The sequence below is a fragment of the Drosophila novamexicana genome, unplaced genomic scaffold (assembly GCF_003285875.2).
Source record: "Drosophila novamexicana strain 15010-1031.04,08,12 unplaced genomic scaffold, DnovRS2.1 tig00000820-arrow-pilon, whole genome shotgun sequence".
Lineage (NCBI taxonomy): Eukaryota > Metazoa > Arthropoda > Insecta > Diptera > Drosophilidae > Drosophila > Drosophila novamexicana.
Window position 1 is genome coordinate 3,069,198 of NW_020824828.1, and position 27,927 is coordinate 3,097,124.

Consider the following 27,927-nt stretch of genomic DNA (forward strand, 5'->3'; position numbering starts at 1 on the left):
CAACTTGTTTTAGCCACATGGCAAAGCGCTTGCCACATGCAAAATAGCAGAAAGAAAGTGCTGGAAATGTTACAATAAATCAGTTTTTATGTGCAATGCATGCTGTACAGAAATGCAGATGACATAAATAGAGGTCCAGCTAAAACTATTATTTATTTTCTCTTATTTGAATTTATTGGCTCGAACCAGTCCCCGCTCTTGGATGCGGCTCGTAAAACTGGCTTGCTCTCGTATATTTTCCAAATTCTATTATAATCAAACAGTTCAGCTCATAATTTATAGAAAATTATTTTCACATTGTTACAAGAGGAACTTAAATGTCTTTTAACTTAAACATTGCAAGCTTTACAAAGTTTCATTAGTAATTATTTTACATGTATAGCTAAATATATATATAAATATATATGTAATATGCTAACAATCAATTATTTGCAGTATTACAATAACTTGTTCTTAAAATATCCGTTAAATATTAATTATTTACATGCTGCAGGCCATTTATTTACTCACATAAAACAATCTCTCGCATGCTCGTTTTTTGTTATTATTATTTATATTTGTATTTGTTCAGAAACCATAAAAATGTCAAAAATGTGCTAGATGTATTGATATTTACCAGTTAGTATATAGTATGCAATTACGCTGGTTTTTGTTCCCTATATCCATTGAAAATGGCTGGCACAGGGTACACTGGTTTTGTGCTAACTTATGTAACGGACAGAAGGAAGAATCTACGGTCTTTTAAAGTATGAGTTCTTGATCTGGTCGACAAGCTGAGTCGATCTAGCCATATCCCTTCGTTGTTCTGCTATGAAAGCTAGAGACCAGAGAAATTTTAAATGTATGCCATAGACAAAACGTATCTATTCTTCTATTTCGCTATCGCCTTTAAATATTGATTTTGAGACCGGGTACTTGATCATAACTCGCAAAATATACACAGCTCTAGAATCCTTTTTTGATACCTTCCCAAACAAAAAGCAATAAGAATAGGGCTAGGCCTTGCGCTTTTGCATCTACACACATGTGTGTATCGTCTTTAGCAGGAATATATTTCTTATACATAGTCTCTTAGGCAAAGGCACAAAGAAGCACAGCCATTGCATAAAGTGCGCAGTAGAGGGCATCTTCTGGCCGATCACTGCCGACCAGCACCAGTTTCTCCTTTGTTTTTCAGTTTTGCGATATTCATTTTACTTTACGACGTGCAATTTCGAGGTGAATGAGTGCAAAGCCTAATTTAATTTTAACAATAAGTTGACAGCAGTTTCTTAAACAACATGAAACAGGAGCAGGTTCCAGCAGGAACCGGCAACAGGTTGCCAATATTGCGAGTGCCTGGCATGTGCACGTCCTGTGCGCGGCAAGGACTCTCATCGGACAAGGCGCTGCCACTGCCACTGCCACTGGCACTGGCTGGTTGGCAGTGAAATGAGCGCATTTGATGTGCGGTAACTTCATAAGTTTATTGAATTTAGCAGCCCCCCCCCCTCCCCCACCCCCCTCTCCTTTCGCAAGACACACACACAGTCTTTTGTTGCTGTTCGTGGCCCGCTCCAGAGCTCTTTTGCTGAGACTCATAAATTAAGTTTGACTTTGAGTTTGATGCCAGTATAAAAGGCATTACGCGGCATATGGGTGTGTGTGCAGGTGGGTGGATGGGTGTTGCGATACAAATGCCAGAGTGGAAATTACGTATACGCAGCGTATGCTGTAAACATATTAAAGCCTGAAACAGCGCAAAATCGCTGGGCGTGAAATCTATTTTCTTTTGTCAATTCATTTTAAATCGCATATTAGCACGCTTTAATGGGCTGTCCCCGCGCTGCAACACCCCTCCGCACTAGACCAGACTTAAAACATATTTTTATTTATGACAGCGCATAAAAAATAATACGCAAAAGTTTATGGCTCGACGGGCACAAGATGAAAAATTGGCTTTACACGCACGCCAGCCACGCCACAACAACAAGCGCTGCAACAATAAATATACAGATGATAATAATGCCAATGATAATGATGATTCAAATGATAATGCGGGCCCCGCTACATATATCTCACATAGCAATGCGGGCGGCGAGTTTTGCTGGTGGAGTTGGGAAGCTGCACGCCAATGCCCAAACGGGCACGAATTATGGCCAGCCCCGCCAGGCCCGACAATAATGTCGCACACACACACACACACACGCACACACACACAGACACACACACGCTGGCAATCCAATCGATAGACGATAGGCGATAGAACAACTCAAACACTGCCATTCAGGTTAGCCTCAGCCCCAATTGAATAGCGCTGAGTGTTATTAAGTTAATGCTAATGGCAATTGCGTGTTGCAATATCTGGAAACTTATCGACTTGCATAAATTATAATGATTAATTTAATTCTCAACAACATTGCTTTAATCAAATGTCATTATCAATTATTGCTGCATTGGTTCCAATCAATGTTCCAGTTCTGGGTTCGGTTCGTGAATATGCCTTTTGTTTTTGTTTAATAACAATTTAAAGTTTTTTAATTTACAATTGCCCGTTGCACTGAAAATGTTGCTGACCGTAAATATTTTCATATCCAAAATGCGGGCTACATTTTCATGTCCATCACAAATATACAGCTACCAAAAATGTCTGGATAAATGCAATTGTTGGAGTTAAATTGAATTTGACTTTGCTGCTGGATTTTACTCAAAGAGTTCCTTAATATAAGTAAGATCTTCAAAGTCGATAAAGCAGCCCTTGCCATATGTATGTCTGTATAATTACTGAACACTTCTGTATATATAGAAAAAGAGCAATATTTTTCCTCTACCTACCAATTTTGGTGTTTCTAGCTCGAAAAGTCTCCGAGTTTTGCTTAAAACAACTGCTTGCAAAATCGGTATTTATCGATGCACAAAAATTCAAAGAAGAGGGCAAATATAGCCGTTTTGTATTCTCATGTACGGAGAAATTTCATTTATTATGTTTATATTAAAAGCAAAAGCAATTACATAAAAAAAATATGAATTATGCTTTTGGGGTAATTCCTTTAAATCTTAAAGGGCAGCAAAAATAAATTCCTCTCTGCTCTAAAGTTTGCCACAGAATTCATAGAAATGAGTTTATTTTTTTTAACAGCAACGCTTTTCTGAGAATTTCTAAATTGAATTTGATAATGTGGCCCTGTGAATAGAGCACTAAAAGCTCTCTTGAATATGTGCGTGTGCATACACATATATAAATTTATAAATAGTGGCTAGCACTTAGTTTAGAATACTTCGTTTGCAATTTCAATTAGCGAATGCGAGAAATCAGAATCTTCTAGTTTCTACAGCGGATTGCATCAATAAGCGTGACAATTAGCAGTTTGCTGGCTGAAACGCTCAACACCTATCTGTGCGATGTTTGCTGGGGAAAGGGGTATGATAAGGGGCGGTAGACCTTGGCCAAAGAGTAAACGCTATGATTTCTCGTATGGCTGCTCTAATTGCATGGCCAGTGCTGTGTGGCAGTGTGTGTTTGTGTGTGTGTGTGTGTGTGTGTGTGTGTGTGTGTGTGTGGCAACAGACTTCCTTGGTTCAGCTTTTGGCCTAGAGCTTGGTAATTAGATTTGGATGCCCTGGTTGCGTCTAACGAACCTTGTGAAAAACTTTAACCAATACAACGGCATAGCAACCGTCCCCCCAACCCCTGTCAAATTCCCTTCGCTCGCCCCCAATATAGCCTGGCCCTGGCGCTGGCATCTGGGCAGCAACCAGGCCCCGGCAATAATTCTTGGCAGTCATAACCGTAATCGCAATCATGAGCACAATTTCATTCGAGAGTTTTCCTCGCTAGCCAAGTTTTTCGAGGACTGCGCGTTTAATGAGGCAAATAAAGTGGATGGTGCCACGCCTCCACGCCCACTCGAGAATACTCATGATTTTGGGCTCCATGTGTTGGCATGCCATTACAATAGCTCGTTTTTAATGAGCTTATTGCATATTAACCGATTTTGTTTATGGCCCGATTTTGTCAATTGGCCACTGCCGATGCTGAGATGCCGCACATATGTCACATCGTGCGGCCAGTGCGGCCTGCTGCATCCTTCACATGCATTAAGTGCCCTTAATATGTGCACAATATATAAAGCGATTGCTAAAAAGTTTACACAACTGTTCTCAGTTTGCAATGCACTCAGCTTCAGTAAATTTTATAAAATCAGATTGTGTCCTTTTGTTTTCGACTTGGTGCTTGCTTCCCTTGGCCTTCCTTGGCCAAGCAGCAGTTAGCGAGCAACTGCATTTGCCATATTTCACATGCCAACACACACACACACACATACCCAGACATCAGCAATGTGCCCGTTGGGCGTGGCTGTGGGGCCTGGCCAAATGGCGCCTGGAGTGGGCATAATGTTTAGTGCTTTTTGTTGTAAAGAGTTTTTTTTTTTTTTTCTGCCCGGACCATAAATTTAATGTGTGTGTAATATGCAGCAGCACACAGGCATGCTGTTGTAAATGATGGAGCAAAGGCGTCGGAAAGGTGGGGGGGGAAGTAGGGAAGGACGAGTAGGGAAGGGCGCAAACCTGAAGTATTGGCCTGTACAGTGGTCATGCGGGATTTCAATTGTAAAGCAGACAATTGAAGTTGCGCGATTGAAAAGATGAAATACTTTAACAGTGCAAAGGTCGCCAAAACCATAGTATTATTATTATTCTTTGTTGCTCTTGTTATTATTATTATTTTTTGTTATTATTGTTAATATTACTCTGCCAACTTTATATGTAAAATGACAGTAAAGTATATATTACCTGCTGCCAGGTATCGTGAGATTCGAACTGGGATCCCCCTCCTCCTTTCTTCATTGCCTATTCGATAGAGAGCTCATCTCCTAAAACTCGTTGTTACAAATGAAATTCAACTTTATGCAGCCCAACTCTGTAATAAATATGCCTGCGAGGGAAATAATTCAAATAAAATTTTAATTAAACAAAGTAACAAAAGCAATGCACATAACCATAATAATATTAAGTTTAAAAACAGGGATAATTCAATTATTAACCGACAATAATATGAGTTCACACTGAACTGCAAACATTGCCCCTTGTATATACAATTTAGTTTGCTGCAGAATTTCTCTTCTCGCTCCAGGCTCCAGCAACATTTTGCAGCCACTGTGCTGTGTTGCACGTTATCAATGAAGAGCATAATGTAAACATTTTAAAAATTCATAAATACTTTCAACACATGCATGTGGCATTGTTGTTGCTGTTGTTGTTGTTCCTCCTGGCTAGAAATGCGACTTCATAAAATGTCGAAATTTATTGGCGAACCGAAGATATCCCTTTAAGTTGCCGCCACGTGCCGCCTTCATAATACGCCGGGTTTGTCTTTGCAATATTGCGTATACGCCACGTTGAGCTTTGGGGCCAGACACGAGTTCATATTATTTCATTTGCCTATTGGCGAACTTTGACATAGATGGGCGTGACTACGAGCCTGGACGTGTCACAGTATTTCCCCAGTGACCTCTATAGTTAATTGTACTGCAGATTAGTGGCTTAGCCGCCAGCATAGCCACGCCCTCTTTCTGAGCACTTAATTGCAATTTACCTACACCGCAAATAACTGAAATGTGGCTTATTCCGAGGACTGCGGGCAATATCACGCCCTTAACTGCATGATAACTGATTCGCATGGAATTAACTGGACTGAATATGCCCGTAAACCTTAAGAATATTTAGTCATATTATCTATGAAGCCTCTTTTAAATATATATATGCTATATAACTTTTTGCTACAGATATTGATAGAACTGTTTGTGTACTGTAATGGGGATAAAGTATGCTCTATCGGTTGAACATAGCTCTTAATTTTTTTTTGTTTCTTCAAAATCCTTTCTTTTGCTAAACTTTACTTTCTAAATGTGCGATATACATATAAATATTCATGAATATCTGAAACATATTTATTCGCAGACTATTTAAAATGTCTCGAAATAGGAATTTTAACATACTTTGAGCTCAATAAGAGCCTTTTTAATTTCACGTTAAAATGCATTTTTAAAAGCTTTTTTTTAAAGTTTGTTCGTGTTTTCTGTTAACAGATAATTGAAGTCCTGGCAAGCCATCGAGCTGCAAAGTTCAAGTCTCTTCCCATTATTTCTTAGAGTTGATGGAAAAGTTTTAATACCTCATGCAATGTTATTATTTAAAATGTATTTTTATGCCCTGCATTCATTGGCAAAAATATACTGATATAAGGGGAAAATGCAGAAGGCAGAAGGAGCATAGTCTTGATAAGGACGACAAGATGCGTCAATCTAGACATTTCCGCTTATAAAAACGAGCAAATATTTGAAATTTTTAGAATTTACAGATTTCAAATTAGATATATGTCCTGGTGAAACATACCTAGACCAATTTTATTATATATTGATCACATTCCATACACAACACGCTTGTTCAGGCATAACTGAAAGACTATTACAGCTAGAGATTCCAAATTCTGTATGTAGAGGGTATACATCGATCCAGGCTCCAATTGTGAATACCCCCATCCCTTTCTAGCACAGGTAGAGATCTTTTATTAAATTTCTTTCAGGCTTGGTTCACCTGCTGAAAGATGCGACTTTAAACATTGTTGTTATTCAAGAATGCAATACCCAAAAATAATAAGCAAATTTAATTGTATAGGTATAGGGTATCTTCATGTAAGGCACTGCCGACTGATGCACTCTTGTTCTTGAATGTTCATCAAATTTGATGAAGATTGGAAATGCTTCGTTAAGATGCGTTGCTTTAAGGTCATAGTAAAAGCCTCCTCCTTTGCCTTTAGAGTGGACGGCGAAGTGCATTGGATTGTGCCCCTCCCCCACCCCCCCCCCCCCCCCCCCCCTCTTTCGCTGGTCCGCGGCGAGCGTCAAAAGCAACAAATTGCCATTTCCTTTTCATAATCGCTGCCGTCGCCAGCTAATTAACTGTTTTTATTCTGGCGCCATTGTTTGCGGCAACGGCTCACAAAGGCAAAAGGATACGAACGGGCCCTTTCGTGGTGGCTGCTAGAGACCACGCCCCGCCCCCCTGCTTCCCTCCGCCCCTCTCCTTTCTGTACGCATTTTATTGTCGTTAGTCGCGTTACGCCCTCGAATATCTAACATTGCAGCCTCCGTTCAGTTTTGTTTTGTTCTCTTCTTTTCTTCTCGCCATATAAAAACACTTGTTGTTGTGCTTGTTGTTGTTGTTGTTGTTGTTGTTGTTGTTGTTGTAGTTGCTTTTGTCATCGTTACCTTTTTTATTAAAAAACTGAGACAACAACTCAAGAGTGGAAGCCATCGAGAAAAAAAGCAACTACAACAAATTTAGAAGACACCGCTCGAGAGTAGTCGCCTAGTTTATACCCTGTTACAATGTAGTGCGACATAACTTGTTGCAAAGATGTTTTGTATTGATCTTCTAATGTTTGTTTTTTGAGGTGAGATCATTTGAAATTCATTCCATATTCCTTTTCATAATATGCCAGGCACGTTGTCTTTAAGTATTCTTCAACGACACGACCGATGACATGTCGCTGAACGCGTCACATATGCCTCTGACATAGCATTGAAGACATTGTGGACACGTCTTCAAACCTATCTATAGCAAGTGATATGATTATTGAAAGTGAACTCAAATTTGCAAAAGGCAATGTGTCAAATTTAATAACAGCATCTGCTTCCAACCCGGAAATCGGCAAGCTTTTATGTGGCAGTGAAAATGTTATCACTTGAAAGATAACCATTTGCAATACAGTTAAATTTCCGGAACTCTATTAACCGGAAACTTTTCGATATACCGGGATTCGAAGTGGTTTATTTAAACCAACCTTCATATCCAGTAGCTTGCTCTTTATCCTACGGATAATAATTACGCATAATAATGTTTAACAGAGGTATAAAATCAAGCACTGACCTATATCTTAATCCATTTCTTGCAAATGAATCCTTTTTTAAAAAGAAATACAAAGTTTTTATACATTTTTCAATGCTTAACTATGACATTTTTTCAATCGAGATTTATGTGTCCGTATCCGCTTATCCGTATCGTCCGGATAATCAACGGATTTCGACGTCATGTGCGTACAGACATACACAGCCTTTTGATACCCTCCCTGCTATACAATAACGATTCGCATATTATCCGGGAAAGCAGCTACAGTTGTTTTTGTGTTCCTCATTGTTGTTGTTGTTGTTGATGGTGTTGTTTTTGCTGTTGTTGGCATTGTTATGGTTGTTTATTGTCTTACTTTGTGCCATGTTTGCCGTTGTCATGTCCTCGTCAGCTGTCAGCTGAAAGGCACCGAAGCGCAAAGCAAGTGACAAGTGCAAGAATCCTTCGTACTTACTTAACGGCCCAGTCTTATTTTTGGCAGCGAAGCGCCCGCAATAACAACAGTTAGCATCCTTTACGCAAGCGTCTTCTTTTTTGTAGAAAACAAAAAAAAAAAAAAATGAATATGAAAATGATGCCTGAAGGTTTTTTTTTCTTGTTGCGAAAGGCTTTAGCTAGAAGTCAGGGCCTGACGGAATGCAAATGGAGTAATTTTGCTAGCGAAGAGAAAGAACACAAGGTGAAAGATGAACCGTGCGTTAGAAAGAGAGCGAACGCATCATCTCAAATATGCTCTTGCTTCAAAATGTGTAAAGACAGTTGTTAGTTGAAAAACAATTGCATTTATATTTGGGCTAAAAGATATTTGTATTTCTTCGTGGCACAGCTCGTGCTTAACAACATTTAACACGTCTGAGCAGGATAATCCAAATAAATGGAAATATCTTGATATCGATGCGTAGTCTTCTACTATGGATATTCGTATCTTGTGCTACCCTTGAGAGGACAAGAGTATCGATATACATCGAAAGGCTTAGCGCTTATCAAAGAGGGTATTAAATGTACTGCATAAAATGTGCACAAAAATTACGTATACGCTGCCCACTTTTATAGGCTACTTACACTGACTGCACAAGCGGCAATTCAAAAGGAGGTGACTTCCAAATTTTGTAAAGTCTCTTAAATGAAGAAAACTCAGAAGTAATCCGAATGAGGCCTCTTATTAAAGCACACTTGGCGTTTACTTGTACAAATCCCTTGGTTTTGCTTTAATTAGTAATGACATCCAATAGAAAAAACACCACAAAGTTACCAGGTTTTTGCAAAATAATGTATCGGTCGGCCCTGGAAACTTTTTATTGCCAGAACTTTCGCCAATTCGAAACGCAACTGTCATATTTTTGCATGGGCTGCGAGGCAAATAGAGGCTAATGCAAGACATTTTTGCTTGTGACGACGTTGCGACTTCAGTGTAAATGGCGTATTAGAAGCTAGTTTGTCATGTGTTATAATTTGATTTTTTCTCACAAAACGACACGCGACCATTTTCAGTTATTTGCAATTCTGCAGCATTGAAATGCTCTGGAGCCATTGAAACTCAAGTGTGATTACAGCGAAATGCTTATAGGGCTAATTCAAATGTTTTCATTAGTTATTTCATTAATTTTGTCCAAGTATTGCTTGCAGTTGGATTTATTATATGAAAAATACTTGATTGATTTAGCAAGTGTTTTAATAACAATTCATGCCAAACAATGCTACACACAAGATAAGCTAATGTAATTAATATGTGCAATTAGAACAACTGATTAAATTCACTGCTTACTAAATTCCAAGTAAACAATTTACTAAAAAGATACGTTTGTTATGCCACAATCAAATAGAAATTGATTGTGCCTAAAGTTGTGTACTTGTGAAAAGCTGGCTAATTAAATTTGTTGTTCATTTAATCTGTGCGATTACTCAATTATTTTAATTGTTTGCAATTCAAAGTATTTAATTACAGGATATGCTTGGCCCGATTAAAAGTTAAACTTGATGCAGGTGGCAAAGGCTTAGCGGGCTCTCTTTATTCATTCATTCAACACACACACACACACGAGCACACACACTGCGTATACTTGATCCACATTTACCGTTGCCTTTTAAGTGGCCCTTTGCTGCTCGCCATTAATTAGGCATAATTAAAATGTAAATGGAGCAGCAAAAAAATAAAAAAAAAAAACGCACACACACACGCGCACACTCAATGCAATTGTTTTTTTTTTTTTGTTTTTGCATTGCTCCTTGACTTGCATTCATGAATAAACTGTTTGCCGTTGTTCTTGCCGTTGTTGTTGTTGTTGTTGTTGTTGTTGTTTGCATTTGGATTCGCTTACTCATGTAAATAATTGAAACTCATTTGTTCCTCATTTCGTTTACGGTTAAGTCGACGCACTCTCGCTCGCTCAATGGATCGCTCAATGGATTGCTGATCCTGTTATTGTTTCGCGCATGTTTGAATTTTTGTCAAGGCTAACGCGAGTGCAAGTTTTGCTTACTCCCGATGCACAGCCATTCCGACCCGACCAAACCCAAACCCTGCCCGCCAACCCCACTCAAGAGAGCTTTTGCAGTGGCAAGCGTTTCGTTTTTCAGTTTGTTGCTGCTCTGTTTTGGTGTTTCTTGCAATGTCATTACGTTCCGCGCTCACGCTTTTTGTGCTTGCACGCTCAACTGTTGGGGTTTCATCCCGTTTCGTTTCCGTTCGTTTCAATCTATGCTTTTCGCTGCCCTCTCATTGGCAAATCCCATTGCCGTTGTTCTGCCACAGTTGGACAGTTGGCTCCACTTACCGCACTCGCCTGTTGTCTGCTCAGCTATGGCCACGCGTTGCTCGCAACAACAACAACAACAACAACAAATACAAAAACAAATACAAAAACAATAACAAAACGAAGCATTCGCAATGTGAAACAATAATAAAGAAATACGCACATAAAATAAAAGTAAACACGCGCATCACGCCGTATTTTGTTAAATAATTGATATTGTCTAAAACAGCTGTAGAGGACAGCAACACAAAACAACAAACACACGTATACAATTTTATTTATACCAAGTTTTGAAGTTTGCCTAAGTATGTGTGTGCATATGTGTGTCTGTGTGTGGGTGGGTGTACGCGCAACAGTTCAACCAGGTGGCATAAAATTCCATACACATCTTTTTTTCTATGCACAACACAAACTAATCAACAACAAGAGCAGCAGCAACAACAACAACAAAAGTAAACTCATATTTTGCATGAGCAGCCCCAAAGGTGCGCTAGCAAACGTGCTGCGTAGTAGGGGGTGTAAAGTGGGGGTGGGAACTTCTAGTGTTGGCTTTAAGCACATGGGCCGCTTGACACGTTTCTTCTCCATTCCCAAAGCATTGGCCGTTGCCGCACAGCCTCCTGGGCAAGTTGTGTGTATGCGTGGGTGAGTGTGTGTGTGTGTGTGCGCGCGCGTTTGTGTGAGTTTGTCTGTTTATATTTTATTTGCGTTTCGTTATTTTATATTTTTATACCTAGAACCCATTGAGAAAGGGGTATAATCATTGTGTGCAAACGAATGTAACGGGTAAATACCATAAGCTATATGTATATATTCTTGGCCAGTCGAGTCTGTCTGTCTTTTCCACTGGCGTGTGAACGAGTCATTATCCACATCGATAAATATCGATAACAACTTCATAAGCAGAAGCATATCCGAACAGATATATATATATATATATATATATATATATATATATATATATATATATAGTCTTAACAGTACAGTCTTTGCGTGTGACCCTGTAGAGCTCAAAGAGTTTCGACTGCTCGAAATCGATAAATATCGATAACAGCCGCATGAGTTTTGAGCATATCGACGCCGAATTAGCGTATATACATAGTATATTTTCGTATTTCTATCATTTTTGATTGACCCTTGTACAGGGTATCTGCTAGTCGGACACACCCGACTGGAGCACGTTTGCTTGTTTTCTTTTAATTGCCGCATAGCCATGTCCTTGAGCATTTAGCCAGCATCTCGCCCAGTGTTTATATTTAAACGCATCTCTCGAGAGTTGAGCGCAAAAAAAAATAAGCAAAGACAAGAAAATACTCATCAACAGCAGCACAAATCTCACATGCACATACATTTACTTTGAAATTCAGCTGTTTGCGCGAGCTGACAATATCTCAAGCAGGCAAACACACCCGTTCCTCTCTCCCTCCCTCCTCCCATGGCCGTGTCTACGAATTGCGTGCCACATTTTGATATGAATTGATGTGAATTGAATTAAGGCAAACGATTGGCGCGGCGATTGCCGATTGCCGGCTGTTTGCCACATAAATGAAATACAATTGTGCTCAGAGCTGCGGCTTTTACTTTTGACAGATGTTGCTTTTAGTCAAAGTCAAATACTACTTGATTTGATGATGACTCACACCTCGCTCTTCCTGAGTTATCCATAATGACAGCCGGCCCTAAAACTGTTAGCCCGTTCAAAGCTCAGTCAGTAAACTATAGAGCCAGAAGTTCATGTGGCGCCTCAATCCCCAATTGGCAGCAAATTGCAGCTCTGCTGCATAAATGATGCGTATACGCAATATCTTTGGCGACATTTTTGCCAATTGCATAGAGTGGGAATGGGGCATGAATAATAATATGTACTACAATGTAATATGGCATAATATGTGCTTTTATTATGAAGCCGAGCACATAGAGTCAGCCAAGCTATTGATTATTTGAATAAAAGTGCATTTGTGGAAACTGCACTCAAACAAACGCATCCACACTTATACTTAATGATGTGCTTGTATGTGTGTGTGTGTGTGTGTGTGTGTGTTTGTCTTCGAGTCTGAGTGTGCTTCAAGAATTTGTTCTAACATCTATAGAAACGGAAACAATCGCTAAAGTTCATCAATTCAAAAATGGGCACAAAAATGTCATCAATTGAAAACAAGCGCAACTCTCTCTCTCTCTCTCTCTCTCTCCCTCCCTCTTTCTCGCTCTTTCAGATGAAAGAGGGGGAGGACAACTATCCTTTCTGCTGCCTAGAGTGGGTGTTTAACTGTCCATTATGACCGTCAGACAGTCACGACGCGTCAGCGTCCTTCAAGCGCCAATGGCATTCTGTAGGGCCAGACAATAGTCAACTGTCACGTAACAATTATAAAGCGATAAATAAAAAACAAACAAAATTCTATATATATATGTATATATATATATAAACTATTGAAAACCAGATACACTTCAATTTAAAATCCAGTTTTCTACGTTCGCCCATTCCTTGGAAAGTTAAAAACCACTTTAACATATTGTCAACTTTGATGTTTTAATGTTCATGTTCGTGTTCGTCTTATTGTTAATCATCGCTGCCCCTGTTAAATATTTGATAAGAAGCTTATATTACAACAATATTTTATTCTACTTACATTGCTTAAAGTAGTTTGGTATTATGGCCAACTTTTGGCTGAGAAGTTTTCAACTTAACTTCAACTTTTGCAAATCATCTTAAATATTCCGCCAGCGAGCAACGAAATTTACCTAACTTTGACTTTGACTAAAAGAAAAGCAAGCGAGGCATGAAGCATTCATAAGAATAACAAAACTATTAATCAGGAAGACTGCATTCCATTTTGTGACTTTCATCAAGACATTGCAGCTATAAACAATTCTTAGAAATGTGCACATTACTATTTTTAAGTTGTAAAGCATTTTAATTGCAGTAAACGCCAAGCGCACAATCTAAATTGAGTCACAGGCTCGGTATTCAGAAAGCACAGTCAATAAAAAAAATGTCTGAAATATTCATATATCCATATATATGTGTGTACATACATATATATTCATTTCTTATCGACTGATTGACAGTAGAATTGACTTAATTTCGGTATAGACAACCCCTGAGAGGGTGCTCCAAGATTGCATGGGGAAAGCTCAATATTCAGCTTAAAACTCATTTCAAACAAAGAAAAGGAAAATAAGAATTACAATCGCGAAAAGCTGTTATGTCAATGTCAACCGAGACTTTTTCGCGGATTCCATGATGGAAAAGATGGGCAAGTGGGAAAGAAACATTGGCTCTTGTTTCATTGATTTGGCAAAATCGACCTTCACAGGCGTAATATGGGTGGAATAGTCCACAGTGAATATTTGTATCTAATAATACAAAACCTATCAATAATCCTAACATTTTGAAAACCTGAGCTGCGGAATATTCTAACTGCTGTCCCCTCAACTACATGAAATCTATTTAACTCCATCGCATTGAACTGTTGCCTACACTCAAGACTGTATATGTGCGCGATTGTATGGGTTTAACTGTGTGTGTGTGTGTGTGTGTGTGTGTGTGTGTGTGTGTGTGTGTGTCTGTGTGTGCGTGCCTGTCTCGTGCCGCAATGTTTTATGTTCAATTAAGAAATAATTAAAATAAATCAATAGAAGTCCCCTGTCGCGACCATGTGATGGCCGCAGCGCCAAAGACAATTCGATAAAAAGGGAAAGCTGTGAAAATTGTAAATACGTAAATTATAAAAATCGCAACAGCTGTGCGAGATGTGCCCAAAGACGTCGAAAACGACGCCACTGTTGCTGATCGGCGGCATCGTGTTCGTCATCATACTGGTGGCCATCACGGGCGTCACCCTGATCAACAACATCAATTTGTCGAACATAATACGGCTGAACGAGAAGGTGGCCAGCGACAGCGTCAGTGCGAATGATAATCAGATCAAGGAGCTCAACTACGTTAACAATCATCCAAAGAACTTGCTTGCCAAGCTACCAGATGCCACGCCCACCAACAACGAAGCTAACGAGGCGGGCGATAGTCGCAGCTTGGAGCAAATACGGCATGAGATGTCCTCCGTTGTGCCGGAGCCCAAACTGTCGGCGGTCATCTGGCGAGATGGCCAAAAGTCTCAATTTCTCGACGAGCCCATGAAGTCGCCAACGCTGGCATTGCCCTTGGGCGGTGCAACGGTCACGCCCGGCGGCGAGGCGGTGAGCTTGATTGATTACGAAAAACGCGCCCAAATCGTCAAGGTGAGTTACGCGGGCTGGTTGTATGTGTGTCCGGGTGGAGATGGGGGTGGCCGTAGGGGGCTGAGCTCCAATTGCGTATCAATTTCAAATGTCGGACCTTTGGGGGCCTGTCACGGCCCCAAGGCAATGTGGCAGCTGTTGATGCCACACGGACTGACACAAGCGTGTGGCATGCCAGCCCAGGGCTGGGCGATTCATTTACCATAAAACGAAAACGTGTAGATTCCATAGCGAAACGACAATAAAAGAAAGCCCTGATAATACAAATTAAATCAGTCAGTGAAGCCCTTAACGCAAAATTGTCTTAAATGAGAAATTGTTATCGTAATTGCAATCGTTAAATAAAATTTGTGAGTGTAAGATTTGGCGTTTAAAAATAGCTGGCAACTAATTGATATTTTCCTGTAAAATGTGATGTACAAAATTAATGGACCAGGCAAAAGTAAGGTATCCGAAAACGAATGTCTACTCCGGTCTCTTTAAAGTTTGCAATGCCACCTTTCTATGCGATTTTCATAGATTCAAGTTCTCCTTATTGGTTGTTTTTTGTGCTTATGCATGAGCAAGAGTGTATGTCACAGTGCAGGGTACAGGTAAAAAACAAGGAAAATATGCGACCGGAAGGTCATGAATATTTATCTAAGACAGTGAGAGAGAAAGAGAGCAAGGGAGGCAACAAGACAGCGAGACAGAGAGAGAAGGAGCCGAAAACAAAATTTTACCTCCCCATTGTATTTCATTTTCAATATATATTTTAGTTATTCAAATGTCTCAGAGCTTAGCTCATATTTTGGTAGTGTAAATTCAATTGGTACAGTTGGAAAAATACTGCGATTTTAAATATGCGAACCAAAACTTGAATTGCAAACTAGCTTAGACATTTTTCAGATTCCAGATAAGAGGCTGACAGAAATGTAGCTTTCTGGCGGGTTGGTTTGTTTATATGACTGACATATGTTTATCCTTTATTATCTAGTATTATTAATCTCAACATAAGGATGGGAACTTGTGCTAAGCCAAGGAGAGAGCGAGTTATATTAAGACAGAGAAAGAATATGGAAGGCATAAGCAGCTAAGACAAAAACAGAGTTTCCTTTATAAAAATGACATGTTACATAAAATATAATGACAATTTTGTTGTACTTTAATTCATGAAAATCTCAAATCTCGTGGCCAATTGCATTGTATTCAATTTCTTATCAGAGCATATGTCTGAGACTGCTTTATTCTGTTCATCTAATGAAAACTTGCGGTTCTCACTGGATGTAATCCTCGACTAGGTGCTATATGATCTGGCAATGCATTGCAATAATAGTTATTGTTGTCTGAAGTGATAATCGTCACAGCATAGTTAAAGAACAAAGGCCTAAACAGCAGCACCAGCAGAAACATTTTTACAACTGCTCTGTCCACAGTTTGTGGTCTAAATCTTCACGTTTATTACGCTCACTTGGCTAACCTGGTGCTCGGCTCGACCGGCAAAGGCCTACGAGCAGCCAGTCAACAGCCTGTCCCAGGACAGGCTTGTTGGCCCATTGCAATGGCAATTGGCGACATGGCGAGGGGCGTCTCCGGGATGCGGAAGGCCCTCAATTGCTTTACGCTTTCACGGCTCGAGTGCCGTGTTGGGACCTTGGCGCAACGAGGCGCTAAAGAAATTGCAATTGCACTTGCAACAAGAAGGTTCGTTCAAGCAGCAGCCAGCTACTTGCAACCTGCAACAATAACAATTACAATAACAATAACAATAAATAACCGCATTGCCAGGATACGCGAAAGCGATTTATTTTCTGCCCAGCATTTGGCTTTTATGACCGCAACAAACAATTTCAAATATTTGCCTCTGCAACCACCCTTTGGCCCTGTGCCCCCTTTGCCCCCCTTGCCCCCTTTGCCCCCTTGCAGCAGTCATAGTTGGCTTGCAATTGTATTAATTAATACTTTCTTCGCAAAATGAAAAAAAGATTTTATGTTATATACTGGCATCAGATAAACTGTGAGGATTTTATGGCAACAGCCTGCGGAAGGCAGATATATCGCATAAAGTAATAATAATATAGTTTTATTTTTTATATATTGTCTGTTTTACACGATTTCTTGATTATTCCCAACAATTTAGTTCCGAAAACTTATGCCCCACAAAACGTAATACCTATTATATTTGCATACTTATATATTTGGGCAGCAATATTTATATATTTTATACAAACAATAACGAATGTTCTAGCTTTAAGATGAAACAATATTTAATTAAGGAACACAAATATACATAAATGCTAACAAGCTGAGCTAATAATGTCTTTTAAGCTAACAATATCTATTTTCTGAAAAAAAAAACAAAAGTATACAAAATCTGCATGTTATTGTTCTTAAAAGTTCAAGTTTAAGTCTTTGGCCAATTTAACTTAAAAGCCGAGCTAAATTCACAAATCAAGTTAATATCGCCAAAATATCAATACTTAAATGTCAACAAATTGTAATACGATTTGTTGACTGTACGCACACACACACACACACACACACACACATATACTGGCACACACATACGCCCAAAATTGTAGTAGCTGCAGCAGGCGATTCGGCCTTCGAATTTGAATATATTCATTTGTTTATTCAATTGCGAATGCGTACAAGATTCATGAATGTTCATGTTCAAACATTGGATACGCCTCACATTTCACATGCCACATTTCGGCCAGCCAGCTGGGCGAGGGGGTAGGTGGGGCAGCAGCAGTTTGTTGAATGTGGCTCATTTAATGTAATGGCATACACTGCCGTTAGCAAGGCACCACCCCCGCTCCCCCCGCTCCCGCCAACTACACCTGCGCTGAGCTGCGTAACATCGATTGTTGTTGTCAGCACTTAAGATGTATGGCTAAACCTAACTGCCAGTTAAAATGGCAAACGCAGCTACACGAAATTGCCAAACACTTCGGCAGCCAATTCCAGTACCTGTACAACTGGGTAAAGGTAATGGTAAGTTAATCAGCACGTTAGCCAGGTAGGTCTGAGGGGGAGTGGGCGCTCACATTGATAATGGGTTTGGGTTGAAACCTTGCTGCAAACATGCTCGGTACTAATAATCGAATTTCATTCATTCAATCTGTCAGTCGTTGGGTCTTTCGCTGCTTCAACTATGTTTCGTTCTTTTTCTCCTTTCCTTGCGTTTCCTTGCCGTTCTGTTTTTTTCGTTTCTTTCTTGTTGATTTATTTTACACCTGTGGGGCAATCGCTTTTACATTCCGCGACAACAACGGATGTCAAGTTTTCCTCAATGCTGCGCATTGTTCTCGCCCAACCTGCAGTCCAAACGGGCATCAAATTCAAGGTAAACCCCTTTAGCTGGCCGCCAAAAAGTGCAACAACTAACAATAACAATAATTTGAACAGTGGTCGCATCGCTGTCCACAGAGAAGCCAGCCAAAGGTTCACGGTTTGAACCAGCACGCTGTCTCTAGTTTCGGCACGTACAGCTGGCCTTTGGGTCGAAATTCAAAATTTGTATTCAATTTAAAAATAATAATTGCCCGTTGTACTGAAAATATTGCGCGCCGTAGATATTTTCATATACAAGATGCGGGCTAAATTTGATTCCTAACAAATATGGTTAGATAAATGAAATGTTTGGAACTCACGCTAGTTATGCTTTGATTATCCATTAAAGTTTTTATACTCAAAGTTTAGAGTATGGTTAAAACGTAAATTCGAATAGTGGGTTTGAACCAGCTCGGCTCAAATGGGTTTTATTAAAGGAACTGCAATTTTTGTGAACAGTTTGGTTTGGTTTTTCCAAACGGCCAAAAAAACGGCTGGCCCCACTGTGCAGCCAATGTCGCGTTTGGCAATGCAATACCGTGGAGCGGCAACAAGAACAACATTGACGCTGACGCTGACGTTGACGTTGACGCTGACGTTGACAATAACCCACTTTTTGACCGTTGTTTTTGTTTGGTCAACGCTGTTGACCGTTTGCCAGTTCGCCCGGTTTCATTGTCAATGGACGCCCGCGTCTGAGCCTGGCTGGGCCAGAAACGGCCATCGATGCGGCTTGGCATTGTCACGGGATTGGGAATCCGTCAATGCGTAGAACGTACGTGGCATTAACTCAACTCGGCCAACACACACCAGGCACATTCTACTGCAGATTAGTTTACAGTTTATTCAGAAATGTACGTACAAATAGTCCGTATTGTAATCTAGTTAGCATTAGAGAGCTCATAAGAAGCAGCCTGTGCATCTACAATTTTAATAAGATAGAATATACGCATTCTGTTAGCATGAGCTGATGCTAGTTTAATATTGAATGTGTGTATGATGAAATTCATTCAATTTTTGAGGTCTCATGTGTAAAGGCATTATTTTTTTCCGTCTTTAAAATCAGTCTTGAGCAACCAACGATAGTTTTGTAATATATATACGATACTATCGATATAAATGGTTCAATTTTATTTTCCCTTTGTTTAAATAGTAATTAACTAAACGCTTGTCCCCGACTTTAATACATCAAGAATGAAGTGCAATCTTTCGTTTGAGTTCGCCTTTAATTCTCAAAAAGTTAAAGCGAAACAGAGGCAATATGTTTGAAGTTGAAGAAAGGTTCCAGAAATAGCTAGAGCTAGTAGCTTATTGTATGCGTGGGTTTTGTGCATGCAAAAATATTTATATAGCATACCTTATTATAAATATATAAATAGTTAACATTGACCTTTAGTGTCAGCCAAGCTTCATATTAATGTCACACTGAAAATGTCACTCAAACCAAGTGACATTTGCATTAATTTTGTTTATTCTAATATGGTTATTTATTTCGTAAAAAGCCTTCTGATCAATCTAGTGCTGCTGTTCAATTTATATATATATATATATATATATTCTTATTAGAAAACTAAATATCTTTGGTATGCTTTAAAAATCTTTGTTTGTTTTTTTTTTGTGGAGTTTCTGCTGTCCTCTCATATTGGTATGTTTTGTTTTTTACAGCAATCCGATGCTCAATCTCTAGTTCATGACTCTCTTAGCTGGTATTTCCATTTGGCAAACTTTGTCCCTGTTGTTCTTTCAATACAATCTCATATTTTCGTAATAGTTTGGCAGTTCCTCTTTGCATCCTGTCACACACGCACACACACGCAGAGACACACACAAAGTTGTTGCTGCTCATTTTTTCAGTCAAGTTCGACTTCTTCTCCTGGAAAGCATGCTAAATTCCCTGAATCAGGCAAATAGTTGGATTGTGTGTGTGTGTGTGTGTGTGTATGTGTGCTTCTCTCGTCTTTCTTCTTCTTCTGCAGGATATTCAACAGCAGCGACGTCGTCTTTTGCATTATTTTATGGCCTTAAGCAAATTATATTCCCTTAGCTTCGGCCAAAGAGTTAGCCAAAAACTTTTGTGCGAACTGCTGGCGTTTGTGTGTGCTTGAATATGTGTGTGTTTGTTGGTGTTGGTGTTTGCATAATTTTACAAAAAATTTCAAAGTTATCCCCTTGCTCTGCTCCACGCCTCCTCAGCCCAGCCATGCTGTCCTTTTTGCCTTCGGTTCCATTTATTTAGTTCGTTGCCATTTGCATTGTTTTGCGGCCCTGCGGCATTAAGCGGCAAAGTTTTTGACAAAAACTTTTGCTGTTGTTAAAGTTGCATTTAAAATTTGCATTAAATTAAGCACACACACACACACACACACCCGTTACACCCCTGGTGCGCTGGCTACTGCGTTTTTTGAGTCAATTTGAACTTTTCGCCTAAATCGCAGCGACAATCGCCTGTTTAGAATTGGCAAATAAAGGCTGATCAAATTAATGACTGGGCCACCTGCCACCTGCCTGGCGCCAAGTTTGCACAGCTGCATCCGCTGCAGCAGCCGCATGGACCTTGCCCGGTCAAGTACTAAATCAGCCGTAAAAGCCGAAAAGAAACAATTCTCAACGATCACGTTCCGTTCGCTGGCCTAATAATGGGCCTGAGGGGAGTGGAGGGGGAGGTGGAGCGGTTTGCCGTGTGGCCTGTGGCATGTGGCATGTGGCATGTGGCATGCGGAAGGATGCAACTGCTATGTGCGGCATGTGAGGCATTTGGGGCATGCGTGACATATGACGAGGCGCGCCTCATTGATCTGCACGTTTTCACGTTGCGTTCCTCGAAAATGATGTTTAACACGCACATACACACACACCAGCCACACCAACCACACCAACCACACTAACCACACAACAACACACACAGGCAAGAAAAAAAAACTACTTGCACACGTTTAGCGCGGCACGTTTCGTGCGACGTTTGCACATTTCAAGGATGTAACTAAATTCGTAATGAAGACGTGCAAGCTGAAACTACGTGCGTGCGCGTGTGTGTGTGTGTGTGTGTGTGTGTGTGTGTGTGTGTGTGCGTGTGCATTGGTGTGCGCTTAACTCCATTTTGCCTGCCATACTGGGAAAAACATTCAATCAATCAGTCAAATCCGTCAAGCAATTTCCGTTAAATTAGTCAAGCTGATTATTTACTGCTGCTGCCCTCATGTGGAGCAGGTCATGTTGAGGTCGCACACAAACCATTACCAACCCCGCACACCCCCCCCCCCCCCCCACCCGTTCTTTAGTTCCATTTAATTGTGGCTAGTTGAACTGCGGAATTGGCTAAATAAACATCAAGAAATCGCCCCAGCCAAGTTTACCGTCCAGCTTGTAATTAGATGCGACTCATTAAGCACCAAGGCAAAAAATGCGACAAAATTACACTGAGCGAAAACGTTAGTGCTGTTTGGCACTGCACAAAAAAAAAAGGAAACCGACTAGAGAGAAGTATCGATAAGTATCGATAGTGCCTGCCCCACTATCAATAGTCTTTAATTAGTTCATCCTACTCTCAAGTAAAAAGGTTAAGAACGGCATATTAGTTTTGTAAAGAAGACACATAACAGGTCTTAGCAGAGAGTTTATAAGCAAGAGTATCCAAGTTCGAATTGTCGATAATCAATATCGATAATCTCCCAATTTTTCAGAGTTATGAGTTATATATTCATATCTTATTTGGGCATATCTCCTAAACTTTACGAGCTAGTCAAATTTAAAAGCTAGCTCGGCGCTGGGTACTCTCTCTCTCTTTCTTCTCTCCTCTTTTTTCTCTCTCTCTCTTTTTTTTGTGTTTTACCTTGACATCTATCGAACACTTTTGATACCTTTACAATAATGAAGAAATTGTTGAAAACTCTATACTAAATATTTTCCAATTGAAAATGTGAAATCTCTTTATGTGTGCGTAGTTTTTCGGCTAAGAAATTGAAAGTGTTTGGCAGCTACAACAACAGCTGGGGATTGCCATAGTGTCCGCTGACAATAGGCGGCTGGCCTTGAACTCCTTGTGGGCCGCCCAAAACCAACTAGAACGAGTTATGCGCATGTGTCCGACTTTAATTAATTACCGGAATACCGTTAATATTTGCATTGCCTTCAAAGCGCCGCAACCGAACCGACCGAACCAGTAGATCCGCTAAGCAAACACAAAGAGCGCAACGAGGCCCAGAAAGCGACGCGAGGCGCCACCAAATGGCCGCCAAGCGGCGCGGGGCCATGGCGAATCGGTGTAGTCCCCAGCAGGCGTATATACCCTGTAAACAGGCAAACCAGCATTGGGAGTACCTAAAGAACTGAAGCTCTTGAGAGCAGACCAGATATAAATCAAATTTACAAGTTCCTTTTTGCTCAATCAAATGGAATATAAACATAACTAAATATAGATATAAACGATATGAGACAAACTTGACTCAATTCCCATTAAAGGGAAGTGCTCATGTCAAATGCTTCCAGAAAGTATCCATGCAAAGTATCCTTACAAAGATGAAGCATCCAAGTATGGATATTGGTGTGGAAAGTATTCAATTCACAATATGCAAACTGTAGGGTATCTTTTAGTTGGTCATGCTCGACTAGAACGTTTCTTATATATTCTCCATTTTATTTTTGCTCCCTTCATTTTTCCATATTTTGGTCGTGTTTCTCGAAATTTAATTTCTGGAAAAAAAATGCGCTCAAAAGTATGCAATGCCAAATTATGTTGTGCTGGTGCCGCCGCGCACAGGCCTCCGGGGGGTGCTGCATGTGGCATGTGGCACGGTGCAGGCGTCGAATAACGTGTAGGTAATGCAACGGCAGGCAAAGGTAGCGCTGTTTTGGGCTGAAAATAAACAAACGGCCAACAACGTTCGCGTTGTCCATTTTATTAACATTTCTCCAACGATGTGTGTGTGTGTGTGTGTGTGTCCAATTTCCATTGCATTGGTTAGCTGAAAATTCTAAAAATATATAAAATTTCGAGCCAAGCTCGTGCTTTAAAGTCGCTTTAAATGCAAACTGAAACTGCAATGCACTGAGAAAAGTTAAGAATAAAACTTAAGCCCGAGATAATGTCGATAGTCGGCTTCAAATAGATGCCTATATTTTGCTTCATTTCAAACTATATAAAAATATTACAATTATGGCGTTTGATCCATGAATAGCTTTTTAATATGCATCGTACTTCAGAATTGTCGTATAGCTATCAACTTTTAAGAGTCATCGTTGCGATTGGCCAGCGAACAATTGGCCCTAAATATCCAGTGGGCAATTTGCTGATATCTGCACGCGCCCTGTGTGAAAGTTGGCATCCATTAGAGAAGCGCTGCGCGGACGGAGGATTAACTTACCTGCGCGGTGAAAACGTTTCGCTCGGGTGGCTGGAGCGTGTGCCATATATTGACGGCAAAAGAGATCGCTTCTTTGCCCCACAGATCGGGGCGCAGTTCCCGGAATTCGGTTAAAAAGTTAAGAAACCCGCTGTGCGTGACTTGACTCCGTTGAGAACGCATGCTGCTCTCGACGCTATCGCTATTATCGATCTTGCCCGACATTTTTGGCAAAAGGTCCATAGAAAAAAATTGGTAAACAAAAAAAAGGAAAACAAGAAAGAATTATGTAAAATGTACAAACGATGTTTTTATTAAATTTTGTATTGTTTTATGCTTATTTGCTCACTACGAATTTTAGACTGTGACTGATGACTGATTGATTGTACGAGGGAGTTCTGAAACGCCAGGTGAAGCTATTTTAGCAGGCTACTAAGCTACTATCAAATGCCAATTTAATGTCTGTACACATTGATGTACATTTATGCATACATGGCGTCTGGAAGGCTCCTTCAAAGAACAATACACAAATCATAATAATAGTTTGAAATATATTGCTCGCTGATTACCGTCTTAGAGTCAATAAGTCAAACGGGAAGAATTCTTCTTAGCACAGGGTATTAAGCAGTCGGCTGGACCCGACTGCAGTGTTCTTACTCTTTTCTTATGCTCTAACAATCAAGAAACCATGTTTAACCAGAGAAAAGAAGCAGCAAACTGTCGAAGCTTAAACTTGTTGCGAATTACAAAGCAACGATAAACAGCGTCCGCTTTCTGTAATAATAATGTAAAGGAAGTCTAACAGAAAAGAAAAGGGAAACAGCCCTGCGACCGAGACGGTCTATTGTCCTTGGTGCTGGATAGGGGGGGATTTGGGGCAAACTCTTTGTCTATATGCTGCCTCCTATTCAAAGAAGCCTGTGTGCTGCAGTTTGTTGCAACTTATTCAATACTAAAATGCTTTCCGTATCAATTGACCGTTTTTTTTTTTTTTTTTTTAGATGATGGAGCACGCCTGGCACAACTATAAATTGTATGCCTGGGGCAAGAACGAGCTGCGTCCATTGTCGCAGCGTCCGCACTCGGGCAGCATATTTGGATCATATGATTTGGGCGCCACAATTGTAGATGGCCTGGACACGCTGTACATAATGGGCCTGGAGAAGGAGTACAAGGAGGGACGCGACTGGATTGAGCGCAGATTCTCGCTGGACAACATCAGCGCCGAGCTGTCCGTCTTCGAGACAAATATACGCTTTGTGGGCGGCATGCTAACACTGTACGCCTTCACTGGGGATCCACTGTACAAGGAGAAGGCGCAGCATATTGCGGATAAGCTGCTGCCCGCTTTTCAAACGCCCACGGGCATACCCTATGCGCTGGTCAACACCAAAACTGGCATGGCCAAGAACTATGGCTGGGCATCCGGTGGTAGCTCGATTCTCTCCGAGTTTGGCACACTGCATCTGGAGTTTGCCTATTTAAGCGATATAACTGGCAATCCGCTGTATCGGGAGCGCGTGCAGACCATACGCCAAGTGCTCAAGGAGATCGAGAAGCCCAAGGGGCTCTATCCCAACTTCCTGAATCCCAAGACGGGCAAATGGGGCCAGCGTAAGTAGCTTGAACTGTTTTCGATTAGTAACATTTTCACCCAACTCCTGTGACCATTGCAGAGCACATGTCGTTGGGCGCTCTGGGTGACAGCTATTACGAGTATTTACTGAAGGCATGGCTTCAGTCCGGCCAGACGGACGAGGAGGCACGCGAAATGTACGATGAGGCTATGCTGGCCATTATGGACAAAATGGTGCGCACCAGTCCCAATGGGCTGACCTATGTATCTGATCTGAAGTTTGATCGACTGGAGCATAAAATGGATCATCTGGCATGCTTCTCGGGTAAGTTATTGATATATATTTGACAATTGCTGCTCGATTCGAGCCGGCGACATTCCACTCGCTAGTCCGACGCTCGATTCGTAAGCCATGCAGGCTCAGAGCGTCGCGTTCACAGAGCACCCCATTTCAGTTTCCACCCGGAACCTCTTTTATTAATATTTATACAGACATATTAAATATCCAAATTCAATTCGCAGGCGGACTTTTTGCACTGGGCGCTGCTACGCGCCAGAACCAGCACACGGACAAGTACATGGAAGTGGGCAAGGGCATTACCAACACCTGCCACGAGAGCTATATACGCGCGCCCACCCAACTGGGACCGGAGGCATTCCGGTTAGTATTCGGTTCAGGCAAATCCATTAATTTATATGTTAATCCTTCTGGAGTTACCTTTTAGCTTCAGCGATGCGGCAGAGGCGCGTGCGCTGCGCTCGCAGGAGAAGTACTATATACTCAGGCCGGAGACATTTGAGAGCTACTTCGTGCTTTGGCGCCTCACGCACGACCAAAAGTATCGCGACTGGGGCTGGGAGGCGGTGCTGGCGCTGGAGAAGCATTGCCGTACACCGCACGGCTACTGCGGCTTGCGCAATGTCTACCAGCAGGAGCCCCAAAAGGACGATGTGCAGCAGAGCTTCTTCCTGGCTGAAACACTCAAGGTATTTAGCTGATACTACGGAAATTTAAATCGGAAACAATTAACTGAAAACGTTTTTTCTTATGCCCTAGTACCTGTACTTGCTGTTCTCAGACGACTCCGTACTGCCTCTGGACGAATGGGTGTTCAACACGGAGGCGCATCCATTGCCCATCAAGGGTGCCAACATTTATTACCGCAAGGCTCCGGTGCCGCTGCCCGCATCGAATGCCTCATAAGCAGTTGGGCGCAGTTGGATGACCGCGTCATTTTAATTGACTATATATCATTTAATATAATGATTATTATTTAAATATTGTAATGTTTTTTTTTTTTTTTTTTTAATTTTTATTTGTCTGTTGTTTTAGTTAGTTTATATTTTAATGTGTGTATGCTTACATTATTTGAATGTACAATGACAACAACTATATAATTTTGATCTTTAGTTCGCCGGGCAATCAACGGACGACCATATTCTATGTAACATATTTATGCAACTCTTATTAACGATAGCAACAAGAACCCCAAGTAGTTATTATATGGTAAACATCCTCTAGCTCGTATTCAATACGCTCGGCACAATTTTTCAAACAACAAGCTAAAAGGCAAAACAATTTTTCACACCAATTTGTAGGTTGCACTTGGCTAATTACAATTTCAGGTGTTTGACAAAAAGGAAAACCCTAACAGTTATATGGTATATATAGATAAACACACATACACACACACACACACACACACACCCATAGATGATTTATATAAGTAAACTCAGGTGTTCGAATTATGATTTCTTGCATTGTCTCCGTTAACGGAATCAGCTTGAAAACTCTTCAACTTGGATTCTCAATATCGTTCTGTCTAACTCTCTCAGACTCCTCACTTTCACTCTCAATCTCTATCTCTGTCTGTAGTACTAGATCTATCTATCTACATAGCATATTTGTGTAGAGCACCCTGTATGTAACTTAATAACTTGCATTTTGAATATGAATATGACACAACTCTCAACATTCAGTGGCACATTCTGGGATCGACATATTTAAGAGCTTTGTTTTGTAAATATTTCCCTAGCGACAAAATGAAGGCATCAATGAGAAGGTTTACAAATCAAGTAATTGTCAAGTTATTGTTTATGTTGTAGTCTAAATATAATGATTAATAATTATTGTAATAGCACCTAGCATACTTTAAACAAATGTAACGCATATTACTTTACATCAGCATCAAGCGAAACGAATCTTAAATATATATATTACACATAAAAAACAACAACAACAAAAACAAACACATAAACAAATATGTAGGCAATTGTTTAAACTAAATATTTATACAATTATACAACAAGCGAAATAATTTTATTTTTAACAATGTAAAGGGTTTTTTTTTATAATCCTAAGCGTAAGATATGATGATAATTATGATATTAATATTAAATAAAAACCACATATAAATAACAAGAAAACAAACACAAAGTCGAAAATGTTAAATTTTTGTAATCTTCAGCGCTTTGTATCAGCTCTCGAGCTGTGAGAAGTCATATTAGAAATATACGTACATACACATAAATTATAATATAAAAATAATGAAGAGCATTACGAAAATATACATTTTCTAAGGTGAACACATAGTTTTATCATTATATAAATTATATATATACATATATATATATATATATCTAAATATAAATAAATATTTTTTTTTATGTTATATCAACGTACTTGTAAGACAGAACGTGAATATTGTATAATTGTGAGTCTAATAAAATTGTAAATGCATGATAGATGAACACGACGAGGTGGGCGACTCTCCCTAGGGACAGTGCAAGTGGATATTAAGAAATGCTTAAA

At 40.2% G+C, this 27,927-nt stretch overlaps 2 protein-coding genes across 3 annotated transcripts in view; one reads left to right on the forward strand and one right to left on the reverse strand.

The window, feature by feature from the left end:
* LOC115764261 (mannosyl-oligosaccharide alpha-1,2-mannosidase IA) overlaps positions 1–26,411 on the forward strand; it is a 78,339-nt gene extending 51,928 nt beyond the window's left edge. The window contains exons 2-6 of one of the 2 annotated variants that reach the window (XM_030707183.1): positions 24,541–25,153; positions 25,216–25,440; positions 25,638–25,776; positions 25,841–26,102; positions 26,173–26,410. In XM_030707183.1, the coding sequence (XP_030563043.1) occupies positions 24,541–25,153; positions 25,216–25,440; positions 25,638–25,776; positions 25,841–26,102; positions 26,173–26,319 (1,386 nt within the window). In that variant the 3' untranslated portion in view covers positions 26,320–26,410. Of the gene's footprint in view, positions 1–24,540; positions 25,154–25,215; positions 25,441–25,637; positions 25,777–25,840; positions 26,103–26,172 lie in introns of both variants that reach the window. The other variant, XM_030707181.1, reaches the window with a different exon arrangement.
* On the reverse strand, positions 23,287–23,871 carry LOC115764262. Its single transcript, XM_030707184.1, has 2 exons — positions 23,561–23,871; positions 23,287–23,503 (listed from the first exon to the last, which is right to left on the reverse strand). The coding sequence occupies exons 1-2, from the start codon at positions 23,780–23,782 to the stop codon at positions 23,423–23,425; spliced, it is 303 nt and encodes a 100-aa protein (XP_030563044.1). The 5' UTR covers positions 23,783–23,871; the 3' UTR covers positions 23,287–23,422.
* Positions 26,412–27,927: the final 1,516 nt, after the last annotated feature.

Bases quoted from the DNA above. Each gene is read 5' to 3' on its own strand.
- LOC115764262 (XM_030707184.1), bottom strand. From the start codon at position 23,782: ATGGACCTTTTGCCAAAAATGTCGGGCAAGATCGATAATAGCGATAGC. The intron at 23,504-23,560 runs GTAAGTTAATCC...ACTTTCACACAG, and splicing joins GAAACGTTTTCACCGCGCAG to GGCGCGTGCAGATATCAGCA.